Source organism: Meriones unguiculatus, chromosome 19, assembly GCF_030254825.1.
Source record: "Meriones unguiculatus strain TT.TT164.6M chromosome 19, Bangor_MerUng_6.1, whole genome shotgun sequence".
Classification (NCBI taxonomy): domain Eukaryota; kingdom Metazoa; phylum Chordata; class Mammalia; order Rodentia; family Muridae; genus Meriones; species Meriones unguiculatus.
The window spans coordinates 50,544,509-50,558,555 of record NC_083366.1 but is presented as its reverse complement, the minus strand read 5'-3'; the positions used below and the strand labels follow the sequence as shown (position 1 = coordinate 50,558,555).

Sequence of the window (14,047 nt, the reverse complement as noted above, 5' to 3'; positions counted from 1 at the left end):
GAAAGATAGGGCAGAAAGACTGTCGAGAGCCAGAGGTTTCCGGGACTTTTCTGTGAGACTGTGTCTCCTGGCAACATGAGAAGCTCATACTGTAAAATCTCACTAATGTGACCACCCAGATGTAAGCTGAACAATGAAGATATGAGCAAACATGTCAAACTATACAGAAAGAAGCCCATGAGTCGGGGAAGCAGCCCTCCTCAGGAAAGAGCACACCAACCCAACCGGATGTCCCGTGACAAAGAGTCAGTCCTGAAAACACATATACAAGTAACATTAAACGGACTCAACAGGTTATATTTAGGGATATATATATATGTCTATATAAATACAAATATGCATACAATAATAACTGATGGAAAAAGGGGCCATGTATTTGAAGGAGAGCAGGGAGGGGTATAGGAGAGGGTTTGAAGGGAGGAAAGGGAAGGAAAAAACTGTAGTACTTAAAATACAATCGCAAAAATAAACAAACAAAAAAACAGGCATAAAGGCACACACCTTTGATCCCAGCACTTGGGATGCAGAGGCAGGCAGATCTCTGTGAGTTCAAGGCCAGACTAGGCTACAGAGTGAGTTCCAGGATAGCCAGAACTACATAGTAACACCTCGTCTTGAAAACAAACAAACAAACAAAAAAAAAAAACAAATAACTCAAAATGAATAGTAACTACATGACAATGAACTTATACAAATAAAACTCAACGCTATGAGAACTCTTAATATAGCATCTACATTGCATTAATTATTACAACGGGTCTACAGCTTTAAAGTATAGTGGAAGACATGCCTACATTTTGGGAAATACTAGGCCATTTCAGTTTTTTTCAAGGGGTCCTCAGGCCTAACTCCTGAGTCAAAATTAGGCCTGTTATTTTTAACATCTTTGATATGAATGTGTACTAGGGTGTGAGGCCTTGATGCGCAGCTTAACTAGAGGGAGAAAAAAAAAAGTAGAGACAAAGGAAAAGCAGGTCAGTGCTGTAAAGAATACTTAGTATTGTGTTACTGGAATCTTGGGGGTTGGTCTGATGCTTGTATTTTGATGCTAATTACTGGCCCTCAAGATCTGGTTACTGCTCTATCCTTGTGTAAACCTGCCTAAGACATTATACCTGATTGGTTGAGTAAAGGCCTAAAACCTGGGCAGGGCAGAATGAGCTAGGCATGGCTAAGATTCCCAGGCTTCGGATTCAGGAGAATCATGGGAAAAAGATAGACGGACAGGAAGAGAGGAGGAGGGAGGACACCGTGATGGGTTAGCGTGGAGAAGGAACCACGTGGGCCAGGAGGAAGGACTCCAATAATGGTTTGGAAGGGCACAGATGAAGAATAAAAGCAAGTATTTATAAGATTATGGATGGAAGGTAGCCCAGATAGGAATGGTTAAAGCAGGTGGCATTGGATGGGGCTGGGAGGTAGATGAGGTTATTGAGACAGTGTAGGTGAGATATCGGCCCGCCCAAGATAAATAAGGCAATTATAAAATTTAACAGGTGTCTGTGTCTCAGTATTTGTGATAGTGGGTTAAATAATAATGCCACAATAATTATAGGGCTAATAATAAATTACATTACTTAGCCCAACACCATTTTAATTTATAACAACATTGGAATTTTGGGTTCTGGGATGCTGGTTGTTACAGCCTGAACCTCAGGCAGACAGATAGTATCAGAAGGAAATAAATTTATTCCTGGTGGCCTAAGGACAGACAGGTAAAGAAACAGAGAACATGGGAAAGGAAAGCCACCTACCTACTCCCCTGCTTCTAATTTCCACCTCGCTGCCTGGTACCCTGGCCCTTCTGATAATGAGCTCCATAACCTGCAAGAAGAACTGAGCTGGCCTTTCTAAGGACATCCCAAACAAGACTGTTTAACATGGCTGATGATGTAAGCTTTAGTCCACCCTCTTGTGATTAAGGTGTTACTAAGGGTCCCACTGATCAGCGTTCTCTCTCTCCTAGCACACCCTTCTCCAGCATCAAGCATGCTCAGAATACCTTCAACACTGTCTCCTCTTCAAGGGCCGAATTCTGTAGATAAGAGAGAGAGTTCAGCAGCACACACTTTCCCTGACATCTACATTCAGTCAGAGCTTATTAGTCTCATGGCCCCCAGGTCACACAGAGCTACTGCCAAGGACATATGGGCATTCATCTCCTGCTGCAGGTGCTTGACCCCACTCAAGTGTCTCTTGGCTTCCTGCTTCATCAGTAAACTCACTTGTAAGGGTCTGAGAATCACTGAAGAAAGACCCCAGACTCAAATAGTATGCAAAAGCAAAGAATGTTTATTCTGCAGAAACAGCCAGCAGGCAGGGGTTGACCATTCACACAAAGTGGTGACCCCCAACAGGAACTCACAGACTCCTTTTAAAGCCAGTTAGAGGATTTCTAGCTGTGGTCATCTGTGTCAGGACCAAATAAGTGCTGATGATGGGCACAAAAGATTTTATATGAAAGAGGTTATTAGATGGAGATGAAGAGAGAGAGTGAAGGAGAGAACGAGACATGATAGGGGGAAAGGGGTCACCCCGACAGAGAAAGGAGAGACGGCAAGAAAGGAGGAGGCAAGAGCCGAGAGAGAGAGACAAAGTGGTGGGTTGGTCCTTTTAAGGAGCAACATAACCACACCTGCCAGGTGTGGCTACCTGGCCAGCAATGCATAATGCCATCATAGATTGCTAGGCAATCCAGAAGCAGGCTGCCTAAATACTAACATTCCTCCCTTTTTCTATAATTAAAAATGAGGAACTTGAGTTGCTTCTCATGTAAGGTAAGTTAAAGTGTATAAATTTAGGTTCATTGGAAGCAGCTCTTGGTTGCCATGCAAGGGGTTAAGAGAGAGAGAAAAAAATAATAGCAACAAAATGGCCAGATTACATGGTCAAGAGGAGGGGAAGCCACTGCCCTGGAAAGTTCAGGGTAGGGTGGCCAGTAGAGAGTTGCCAACCATGCAAGGCAGCAGGTAGGGGCTGAGGAATGCTAGGAGAACCTGGAGCTGCTTGTCCTGGGCCTGAAGCACACCATTCCAGCCTTTTGTCAATAATATGTGAATAAGGCTGTAGATGCTCTTCTGGCTACTTCCTGCCAACACTGGGGGATGCTGTAGGGAGGTCAAAAGGCTAAAATGCTGACCAAGTCCAGGAAGAACAGGCTGGTTTTATGCTGTCCAGGGTATGTGAGAACATCTATGGCTGGGAAGGAAAGTACAGGTCCAGCTTGATGGAAGTCTGTGAGGTCAGACTTGAACTTTGTGGTCGTTGTTTTGATGATGTTGTGGATGTAGGAAACACCTGTGTCTGGCAGGATACTGAAACATGTAAGATAAAGTTAAGTAGGTTGTGTAGAGAATTCTTTAGGTGTACACTTAAAACTTTTGGGAGAGCAAGCAAAGGTGGAAGGTTTGGATCAAAGAGACTTGAACATGGGAACCTCCATTTACCTGATCCCTCATTTACCCAATCACTGGCAGTAATTCAAGAAGAGTTTGCTTTGAATCTTTCATCTAAGGAAATTGAGGCCAAGTTTGGTTACAGAAGTGTGTAAGCTTAGAGGCCCTTAAAGCAGGCACTAGGTGTAGAAATCTGAAATACTCCAGAAGACATCCCAGAGGAGAATATAGAGGAATGGACGAATGGACTACCCCCATTGGGATGGTAAGAGTCAGTGACCTGCCAGAGGTGTCCCAAAGACAAGGTTTGGCTCAGTAGAGTATGGTCCTACCTGATCCAACAACTTGTCAGCATTGGCCAGAGACAAAGGGCACAGTTGTTCATAAGAGACACAGTTTACCTAACACTAGGATTTTTGTAGGTGAGCATGAGGGGGAAAAATCTCTCCCAAGGGAAAGAGGAAGTCCTAAATGGAGGTCAGCAAAAAGATTCAACCATAGCCAGTGAAGACCATGATTGGAGGGTTCCTCCATCTCAAAAGGTAGTAAGAAATTGCCGGACGCTCAATGGTCATGCTTCCCCTACCAAGAGAGGCATTTATGCTGATCAGTGAGGGGGACTCACCAATCCAGTGGCTAGCCAATGAGGAGAACTCGCCAATCCAGCCGGTGTTGCCTGTAGAAGGTAGCAATCAAGTAGCCAGGAAAGGGAAGTCCCAAAACCAGGGAAAGGGGAGGAATCCCACCCTCTGAGATAGGTAATAAGTGCAGTACTTATCTGGAGCCCAATTGACCTGAGAGGTGGATTCAGGTGGATTTCTTGCAGCTTACAAGAATTACTTTTAAGTTTTACAAAGGAGATAAAACTTTAGACCTGTTAGCATCACAATTGTAAGCTGCACTGAAATATACTTTGTAGAAAAGGCAGTAGACATACACATTTGTGTTAACAGCATAAGGTGAGCTTTAAGGTGAGCTCTGAAAAGGCAGAAGCCTTTTGTGAAATAGAAGGGGAAGCTCACTTGATCTTAACCTTTAGTATAAGTACACATTGTGGAGATTTAAAATCTTGAGCTTGGAACCATGACAGTGGGTGGTATAGTGGAATGCTTTTGTATTAGAGTTAGATTAATACATCAGAGCTCTATTGATAAAGGTCAAAGCTCTGGATAGTCAATATAACAGTAGCATAGCAACAGGAAGAAATATTAAGCATTTTTGCCTATTCAGGATACCTTAAATTACCTTAGATCTTGAAACATTTATAACTTGCTTTTACCAACATTAAAATATTTTCTTAGACTCTCAAACATGTATAACTTGCTTTTACCAACCTTAAGAGACTTTATTAGACAAACAACATTTTTTAGGTCTTTGTATCTAGTTATTTACCATGAGACACAGATGAGACTGTTATGAACATTTATTGTCCTTTAGCTAAAGGAATGGTAAAAGGTTCCATTCAGGCCTGTTTCTTGAGTCTGGCAACAAGGCATATTGTGTCTAGGCCTGACAATAGCAACTCTAGGACTCAGGCTTAAGGCCTGGTCTCCTGCATATGAAGAGAACTGAGAAGCCTTCTGAAGTCTCCCAAGACAGAAGTTGGCAACGTGTCCATGGGACCCCAATGTTAAGCCAAAACAGACCTGCAATGTTACCCTGGGCTGGGTAAGGGTGGTGGAGGTCGCTGAATCAAGGAGCTATTTGTCCTCTGGCAGGCCAAGGAGCTGGAAGGCTGAAGTGTCTATGGCTCTTGTGCTGGTTGAACCTCCATGGGTGGGCACAGAGGACAACCCTGAATGGGAGGGAGCATTTTGACTTCTAGAGGCCAGTCTGCTGGCAGACAGCCATGGTTTGTTCAGGCAACTGTGGGACCAGTGTCCCCTTGGGCTGCATTTCAAACAGTAACCTGGCAGAATTGACCTTTGGCTATATCACAGCAGGATGGGGCACTGCAAACCTCTTGTTTTCTGTGTGGGAATGCTAACAGCCTCAGAGCAGCAGGCAAGGTCTGGACCATAGTTTTTGTTGTAAATGAGCCTGTTGGGAAGGTTCTTTTCTTATTATTTTTACCGACCCCTATATGGTGACTCAAGGACCATCCTTGGCTGTTTATTAAAGATGTCAGTGAGACCATGTTTGCATCTGTAGGACTGTAAATACATTTTTGGATATGTTAGAGAACTTGATCATCTATGAGATGACTATTAACTTGTATTCATCAGCCATCAAAATTAGGACTTAAGGTATTGTTGTGGTCTGTTAAGTCGGAGCCTTAAAAGTCATAAATATAGTCCATTAAAGTGAGAGCATAACAGTTTTTTGTATGATTTAGTATATAAAAAGTTCATAGCTTATAAAAGTATAAGGCTATACTATAGATTAATAATAATACCATTTTTAGAAAACATATTTTAACCTTTTGATAGTAAAGATATAGCACAACGACCAAGTTTTAACATAAATAAATACCTCTAAAATTAATAGATCTTAATTTAGAGTATTGGTAAAAACTTGTATGTAGTAACCCTTAAGTTATGAGTTTTAAAACCAACGATATAGTAGAACAGCATAAAGCAATTTTAAAATTATATTTGAATTTATTATAGCAAACCTATTAGCCAGAAAGCCTAGGGGTGAATCTGAATCACAGGTAGCTCATGGAAGAAGAAACAGCATTTGTTAATTTAGGAATTGATAAAGACATTATATATATTGTAAAATGTAACTTTGAATTTTTATAAAAATCCATACCAATTTAAAATGAGACTTGTTGCTGTCCTAGTCTAAAAGGAGATAATAAACAGAGAATTAATTATGATTAAAATTGTTCATACCACGTGGTCATCTTAAGGTTTACAGTTTAAGCTTTTTTTCTTGAGAGTATAAAAAGACACCAGAGAGTATATTTAGTGAAATAGCAGGCAGAGAGAAACAAATAAGACTTTGAGAAAAGGGAAATAGAGAATTGTTTTTTGCTTCACGGATCCCTCTTAGTGTTATTGGATATTAAACATTTGAGTGGGGCAAATATAGGCGTAGAAGCCAGAGGTTTCCCTAAGAGGAGAGAGTATGAGGAAGCTGTTCCCGAGAATGAGAAAGGAGAAATGGGAATGGGCCATGCGGCTAGTGGTTTGTCACCAAATAGCATGGCAGGGCAGGCAGGGGCTTAGAGCGGCTAAGCCCGAAAACCTCGGTGCCTGGTACCAAGGCCTTATCAGCAGTAAGGCCGAATTCTCCTAGAGGAAATCTCATCAGCAGGAAAGGATAGGGGCAGACAGGAGGCTTTAGAATGGCGGTAGGGGCACAGTTTCCTTTTAGGACCTGTAAGAGACTGCAGTTTTGCAGCTCCAAAAACAGTGGGACAGAAACAAAGTAGTAAAAGCAGCCGGCAGTGAGGGAAACCACAGCGTTTGTTTTTGTTTGTTTGTTTTATAACCAAGATGGTGGCCAATCATGTGACTGTCCTTGATTGCCCTAAGTTGAGATGGCTGTGAAACCATGTGCTTGCCCTTAGTGGAGATGGCAGTGAAGCTATGGTTCCACAGGTGTGCACGGTAAGGGCAGGACAGTTGAGAGAAAGTAAAGGTTTTAAGGCATAGGTTGTTGTTAGGGATAGGGAGAGCAGAAAAAAATCTGCTGCAGGCATCATGGTCTAATTAAAGGGGTCCTGGCATGACCAGACCAGGTGCTACCAGGAGAGTTCTTACCAGCCAAAAACACCAATATTAGGACCAAATAAATGATGATGATGGGCACCACAGATTTTATATGAAAGAGGTTTATTAGATTGAGAGAGAGAGAGAGAAGGAGAGATCCAGACATGATAGGGAGAAGGGGGGGGTGCCCCGACAGAGAAAGAAGAGAGGGCAAGAGCCAAGAAAGACAAAGTGGTGAGGCTACCTGGCCAGTGACGCATGATGCCATCATAGGTTGCTAGGCAACCCAGAAGCAGGATGCCTAAATACTAACAATCCGACCTTTGTTAAAATTAGTTGGGTTCATGGTAAGGGGTATTTGTATGTTTCTGATTGGTTCCGACCTTCGGGACAGACCAGTTATCTCATATCTAGTTTAGCTCCAGGCCAGATGTTGGGGCAGCCACTGATTGGCTGCCCATCTCTTGTGGTTTTGCCTTTTTGTTTTCAAACAAGAAAGGGGAAAGGGTATCAAGAACTTTGGCCCAGCTTCGGGGCAAGTCTCAAAATGGAGTTAGTCAGGTCCTCTCACACTAGTTACTTCATTCTCACTCATCCTGCAGATAAGTCTGGGGGAGACTTTACCGTCTCCTGAGTCATGAAGGAGCTTCTCTGTCTTCTCATGTCGATGAGCTCTCCTTCCTCCTTGAAGATGAGCATCGGGCTACCCTGTTAGCTGCAACAGGTTCAATTTCCTGCAGCTGGTGACAGGGCCTGAGGAAAACAAAAGTCTTTCCTGTCTCAGATTTCCTTCCTTAGGGGCTTAAGGGCACAAAGGGAGATGATGAGGCACACAGGGGTTACAGTGACACAATGGGGAGAGCCCTTCCACTAGGGTTCTTCTTCTTCTTCTTCTTCTTCTTCTTCTTCTTCTTCTTCTTCTTCTTCTTCTTCTTCTTCTTCTTCTTCTTCTTCTTGTTCTTCTTCTTCTTCTCCTCCTCCTCCTCCTCCTCCTCCTCCTCCTCCTCCTCCTCCTCCTCCTCCTCCTCCTTCTCCTTCAAAATCAATTAGTCCTTGACCTCTGTGGACTAGTGTTGAAGACATCTTTATTTGTTTGCAAGCTGAATCCATATGATATGAGGAAGAATGGGAATCATTACAGAGTGATGCCTTTAGACTTTAGAACACCCTGTGGATGGGGCAGATTTTTTTAAAGATAAGGCCAAAGAAAAGCATATTTCATACATCTATAATGCCAGAAAGCCTGCACAAACCTTATTTAGAGCTCAACACAAGCTACATGGCAAGACCTGGAGTTGAAGGGAGGTAGGAGAGGAGAAAAGGGGGAAGAGAGGAGGGCAAGGGAGAGAGGAGGAGATGGGAAAAAGGAGAGGAGAAGAAAGGAGAGGAGAGGAAAAGAGAGGAGGTTTGGCCTAGTGTACACCTTCAGTTTTAGCTCTGATGAATCCAAGGCAGGACAATGACTTTCAGGTCATCCTGGGCTACATAATAAGAATAAGAAAAATAGTGGGAGGGGTACATGGGGATGTGGTTTGGGTTGCTTGCCCATGGAGCATGAAACCCTAGATTGGAACCCCTTGTTGCATAAAATCCAACACTTGGGAAGTGGAGGAAGGGGGATCAGAAGTTCAAAGTCATCCTCAGCTAAAACAAGAGTTTGAAATATGCCTGAGCTACATCAGGCCCTGTCTCAAAACAACAAAAAGAGGAAAGAAAAGACAAAGGGTGGAAAGAGAGCTAGAAGCATAAGTCCAGTCTGTTCTGTTGCAGTTACATAGGTTTAATTCATCTTAAGTAGCATCATGAAACTGAAGCAGGGAGAAGAGTGCAAAGAAATCTTTGTGACTAATAGAGTCATAATAGGCCCCTCCCCCTGCAAAGGCAGGTGAACATCACAGTTTCCTTGATACCACTTTCCCTAGTGCTTTCGGTATAGAGCCTCGCAAAAGTCCAATTCCTTTGCTAGAACTGTGACCCACTGTGAAGGAAATACCTATAAGCATAGAGTCATCCCAGTTAACACCTTCCACTTGTTAGTGTATAGTCAGCCTGCTTCTGGGTTGCCTAGTAACCTATGATGTCATCATGTGTTGCCCACCAGCTGTGTGGCAGGGACAGTTCAGCTGCGCATGCACAAGCTACAAAAGGACCAACCAGCCACTTTGCATCTCTCTTACCTTCCTCTCTTTCTTACTCTCTTCTCTTGCTCTCTCTGCCTTGCTTTCTTTCCTGGGGACAGCCACCATATCTCTCCTTTTCCTCTCTGTCTCTCCACCTCCATCCAATAAATCTCTTTCATATAATACCTGTTGTGTGTGTGTGGAATCACTTTAAAATAAATACATCATGACTGCCTACAGAAAAGGTGGCAACTGACACCAAATTTGTCATCACACGTAGAAACACAAAGGCTAGACAGAAACTTTCAACAGTTCACTTACACACAACAAACATCTACAGTGTTTCTTGTCAAGCAGGGTGTCCAGGAATGGGAAATGGTGCTTAATAACAGGGCAGGCGAGGGCTGAACAAATGCTAGTCTGAAATAAACTTAGTGACATCTGTCCTAAGATATAGACCAGCTCTGGGGAGTAGGATTGCAGGAGGAGAAGAGAATGGATGAGAGGATTCCATTTTTAGCTCCTTTTAGCTGAGGATGGCTTTGAACTTCTGATCCTCCTCCCTCTACCTCCCAGGTGCTGGATTATATGCAACGAGGAATTGCTATTTACGGTTTTGTGCTTTCAAGATTTCCCACATAAAACAGTATCTGGACCGAGAAAGCATGGGCTGCAGAGACCCATTCCTAAATGAAAAGAACAGGCAGGGGTGTGTACCTGTAATCTGAGCACTTGAAAGGCTGAGACAGGAAAATCAACACAAGGTCAAGGGTAGCATTTATTGCAAGATTTTTTTTTTTTGCCCCAAAACAAATGTTTTAAAATAAAAAACAAAGTGCTAAAAGCCATGTTGTGTAAGCCTGTAATCCTAGAACTCAAGAGGCAGAGGCAGGAGGATCACCACATCTTTGAAACCAGTCTGGATATGTAGTGAGACTCTCTCAAAAAAAACTAACAAGATGAATAAATGAATGAGTGAGTGAATGAAATGGAAAGAGCAAGCATGAGAGACGGCAGACATTACGAGCCAAATCTCAAAGGTCTTATGTGTTACACTAAGAACTTTGGTTTACTTCATAGCAAAGGGACCCACACAAATTCCAGTGGCAGAGGGAGGATCAAGAGAACATTGTGAGTCGTGTCAGCATCCTGGTCCATTTGGTTTCTACAACCAAAGCCACCAACTGGATAAACAGAAGCCAGTTCAGCATTCTGGAAGCTGGGAAGTCTAACTGTCAAGGTTCTGGCAACTGGCCAGGGCCTTCACACTGCATGTTAACGTCTAACCTTAATCTTTGTTCAAAATCCTTACAATCCAGATGCCATCAGCACAGGAACTGGGAGATGTTGGGGGTTGGTCTGGTGCTATGTATTATAATGCTAATTCCTAGCCCCCCAAGATCTGGTTGCTGCCCAGAGAAGCACATTTTTACATACAGTGATCTTTGTTGTGTAAACCTTGCTCTATCTAATTTAAAATTAATTGCTTAATAAAGTTTCTGAATCCCATGACTGGGCAGAAGAGAGGAAAGTAGAGCTTACGTTCATTCCCAGGCTTGAAGTCTGAGAAGGACCTTAAGGCCACAGAAGGAGGGGAGAGAGGAAGGAGAAGATGTAGCAGGAGAAGAGGAATCCAGAGAGGAGGAAGTTGCCATGGTTAGTATAAGTGTTAGTATTTTGGAACACAACCTGCTCCTGTGTTACCCAGAAACCTATGATGTCATCATGTGTCGCCAGCCAGATGGCCACATCTGGAAGGTGTGGTTACCTTGCCCCGGGCCAACCCCGACAAGTGGTCTCTCTCTTACACTCTTACTCCCTCTTCTCTTCTCTTACTCTCCTCTCTTACTTTCTCTCTCTCTCTCCCCATGTCCTGCTCCCCCCTCCCTCCTAATAAACTTCTTGCAGAGAATATTGGTTAACCAGCCTCATGCTTTTTAATAAATAATAACAGTGCTTTTCTAACAGATAGTGTGGGCCATGGGCGCTTGGCCAAGGGGAGTTTGCACTGAGGACCAACTGCAACAGAAGCAGCCCAGGCAGGAACTATTATGGCAAGTAACTTGGGGTGTGTAGCTCGGAAATATCAAAATAGCTTAGAGGGTTGATACCTGTCCAGTTACTGTGCCTTAAAGCTTTTATAAATCCAAGAGGTCTCTGTCTGGCTTATTTGGGAACTAGCTGAGGTAGAGAAGCCAACAAGAGTCAAAATACCCCTTCCACAATGGGGAGATGTCTTTCAAAAGTGAACTCTGGGGGTTCAAACCACAACAGTCAGGTTTACAATGTAGGGAGGTCAGTCAGAACAGGAAGAAAACGGACTGGAGAGGTGGGAATTAGAGTAAACCCAGTTAGCGCTGGTCGAGGAACAGCAATATAGAAACAGTGAGGTCTGAAGAAAGAATGAACAAATGAGGGAAGCTGCGGGGAAGGGAGGAATGAAGCCAAGAAGCAGCTGTGAAAGGACAGTAGATCCACAGAGAGGAGCCATGTGTAAGACAGAGAGGGTTCAGGCTTCTTTCAGATTCTAGCTTTCACATTTGATGGAGCAATGTCAGAATCCTTCCTCTGGCAGCCTCCACACGCAGCTCTCCTCCAGCACTGAACTGCCCTAGAGCCTTCATATTCCACACAGTGCCCCCTCCTAGAACCCAGTGTCCTGTGGCCAGTTCGGCCCTGCCCACTGTCCCCTGACCCCAGCAACCTCTACCCCCAGTGCTCTCCCCTCTATGCCCAGAACCTGGTTCCCTGCCTTCTGCCCCAAAGTCCAGAACTCCACCCTCTGCATCCAATCCCCTGAGCCCTGTTCTCTGAACCCAGTTTCCAGAGCTGGGCCACTAGACTCTGCACCCATAGGTCCTTCCCTGCCCAAAGCGCCCGGTCCTCTGTAGACAGAGCAAAGTGCCTTGCCTCGCTCCCTCAGTCCTGCATCTTCACTTAGTCAAGTGCCATCCCAGCAATCCGCCGGTGTCCAACTCAGACCACGTCCCCAGTCCCACCTATACCCAGGTCTCACTTACTGGCTCCGCCTTCGTCTTTTCCTGGAGTCCTTGGTTCCGCCCACAGCCGGGACTCTGGATCCGCCCCTGCCAGTTCCTCCTACAGATTCCACCCTTTCGTAAGCGTCGAGGTTCAGTCCGCCCTCAACGCCGGCTTTAGCATCTGTGACCAGAAGAGTGGCGCCGTCGTGTCCCAGGTAAGGCTGCAGCCTCGGCTGTCCGGCCCAAAGTCGCCAGCGGGGTTTGTCGCCCAATCGCGGAGCCGCCCGCTCTGTCATCCGGTCTGGCTAGCAGGACAGAAGGATATTCCTTTGGTGGTTTCCCAGCGGGAGAACGCTCACGAGTGGCCTTGAGTGTCCTTCCTCCTCTGAGTCCCGAAGGGTAAGGATGGACGTGCTCGGGCCGCCCAGCAAGCCTGCCTGGACCTGCAGCGAGCGCTCGTCTCCCGCGGTGTCCGGGTCTGCAGCCCCAGCCCGGAACTTCCTAAGGCGCGCAGTGCCTTGGCTAAGGTGACATTTTGTCCAGACACCTATTCATTGTGTCAGCTGAGCGCAACAGATGCGTAATCCGTTATCACCCGTGCGGGTTCAAGCAATCGGTTCGCCATGTTAAGAGAAGGGGCTGAAAGGCAAAACCTACACTTCATTTGAATAAGTTTGTACCACACTCTGTTGGAAGTTGCTTACATGAGCCTTGGCAGGACATTTTTAAAACTTCCTTTCTTTTCTCCTTGGAATATGGCCCTTGTCAGATTCAAATGAAATGTAGGTTTTCCTTTATTTATTTATAAGAAAAAAAATCTGTAGACAGATTTTATTCAGGAATCATTTTGAAGCCAGCTTGTTGACACAGAGAAAATATAGATAAGCATAGCATTTTGTTCTGTAGGGTTGCAGACAAATCATCAAACCTGCTGCAGAAATGAAGGGCTAGGAACAAAGAGAAGCACTGTTTTCAGTCTCCTGCAGCTCTTTAGGTTTCCAGTGGCTCAGGTGCACCTGGGCAGACCAACCATGAGAGCCAGTCAGCAGGACTTTGAAAATGCAATGAACCACGTGAGACTCAAGACAGAGGACCCAAGCGGGCATGGTGGCGCATGCCTGTAATCCCAGCACGAAGGGACACAGAGGCAGGCAAGGACGCAGAGGTGGGGGATCTCTGTGAGGTCCAGCCAGCCTGGCCAACAAAGGGAGTCCAGGACAGCCAAGGCTACACAGAGAAACCCTGTCTCAAAACAAACAAACAAAGGACCCAGGAAACGACGTGAAGCTAAAACTCTATGCACTGTATGAGTCGTGTACGCCTGAGATCTGACATTGTTTTAAAAAACATTTTCAGTGGACTGGAGAGAGGGCTCAGCAGGTAAGAGCACTTGCTGCCCCTCTAACAAGATTCAGGTTTGGTTCTCAGCACTCACATCCCTGCACACAGTCTCTGACCCCAGTTCCAGACCTCTGTGTTCACAAGGCATGCCCCTGGTATAGGTACATACAGGAAAAAACACCCATCTACAGCAGCTTGAAAGTTTGGGTTGCATGGCTGACCCGCTTTGGAGTGCATTTATGCAGGCTTTAGATTAGGGTTAGGCCGTGGAATACTGTTAAAGCACAGGGTATCCCCGAGTTTCTCTCATAAAGAGATGCAATAAATGTAACAGTCAGGTGATTGGTCCTTGCTTGATTCTCCTCTGATTAGAAGAAAGCCACAGAAAAGATATTTTGGGACAACTGGGGAAATCTGAATATGGACTGAATTTTAGCAACTATTATTTAGTGGAATCGAGGTTGTCGTTAATGGTGCCAATGGCTACAGAATAAAAGGTTGGTACTTTGAGAAATGCATGGTAAGTATTCAAGGCTGAAGTGGAGTGATGT

At 44.7% G+C, this 14,047-nt stretch overlaps 1 protein-coding gene across 1 annotated transcript in view; it reads left to right on the top strand.

Annotated features, from left to right (window-relative positions):
- Positions 1 to 14,047, top strand: part of LOC110557581 (enoyl-CoA delta isomerase 3, peroxisomal-like) — a 35,361-nt gene that overhangs the window by 6,206 nt on the left and 15,108 nt on the right. Inside the window, 1 exon segment of the mRNA XM_060372525.1 lies at positions 12,116 to 12,370. Within this exon segment, the coding sequence (XP_060228508.1) occupies positions 12,116 to 12,370 (255 nt within the window).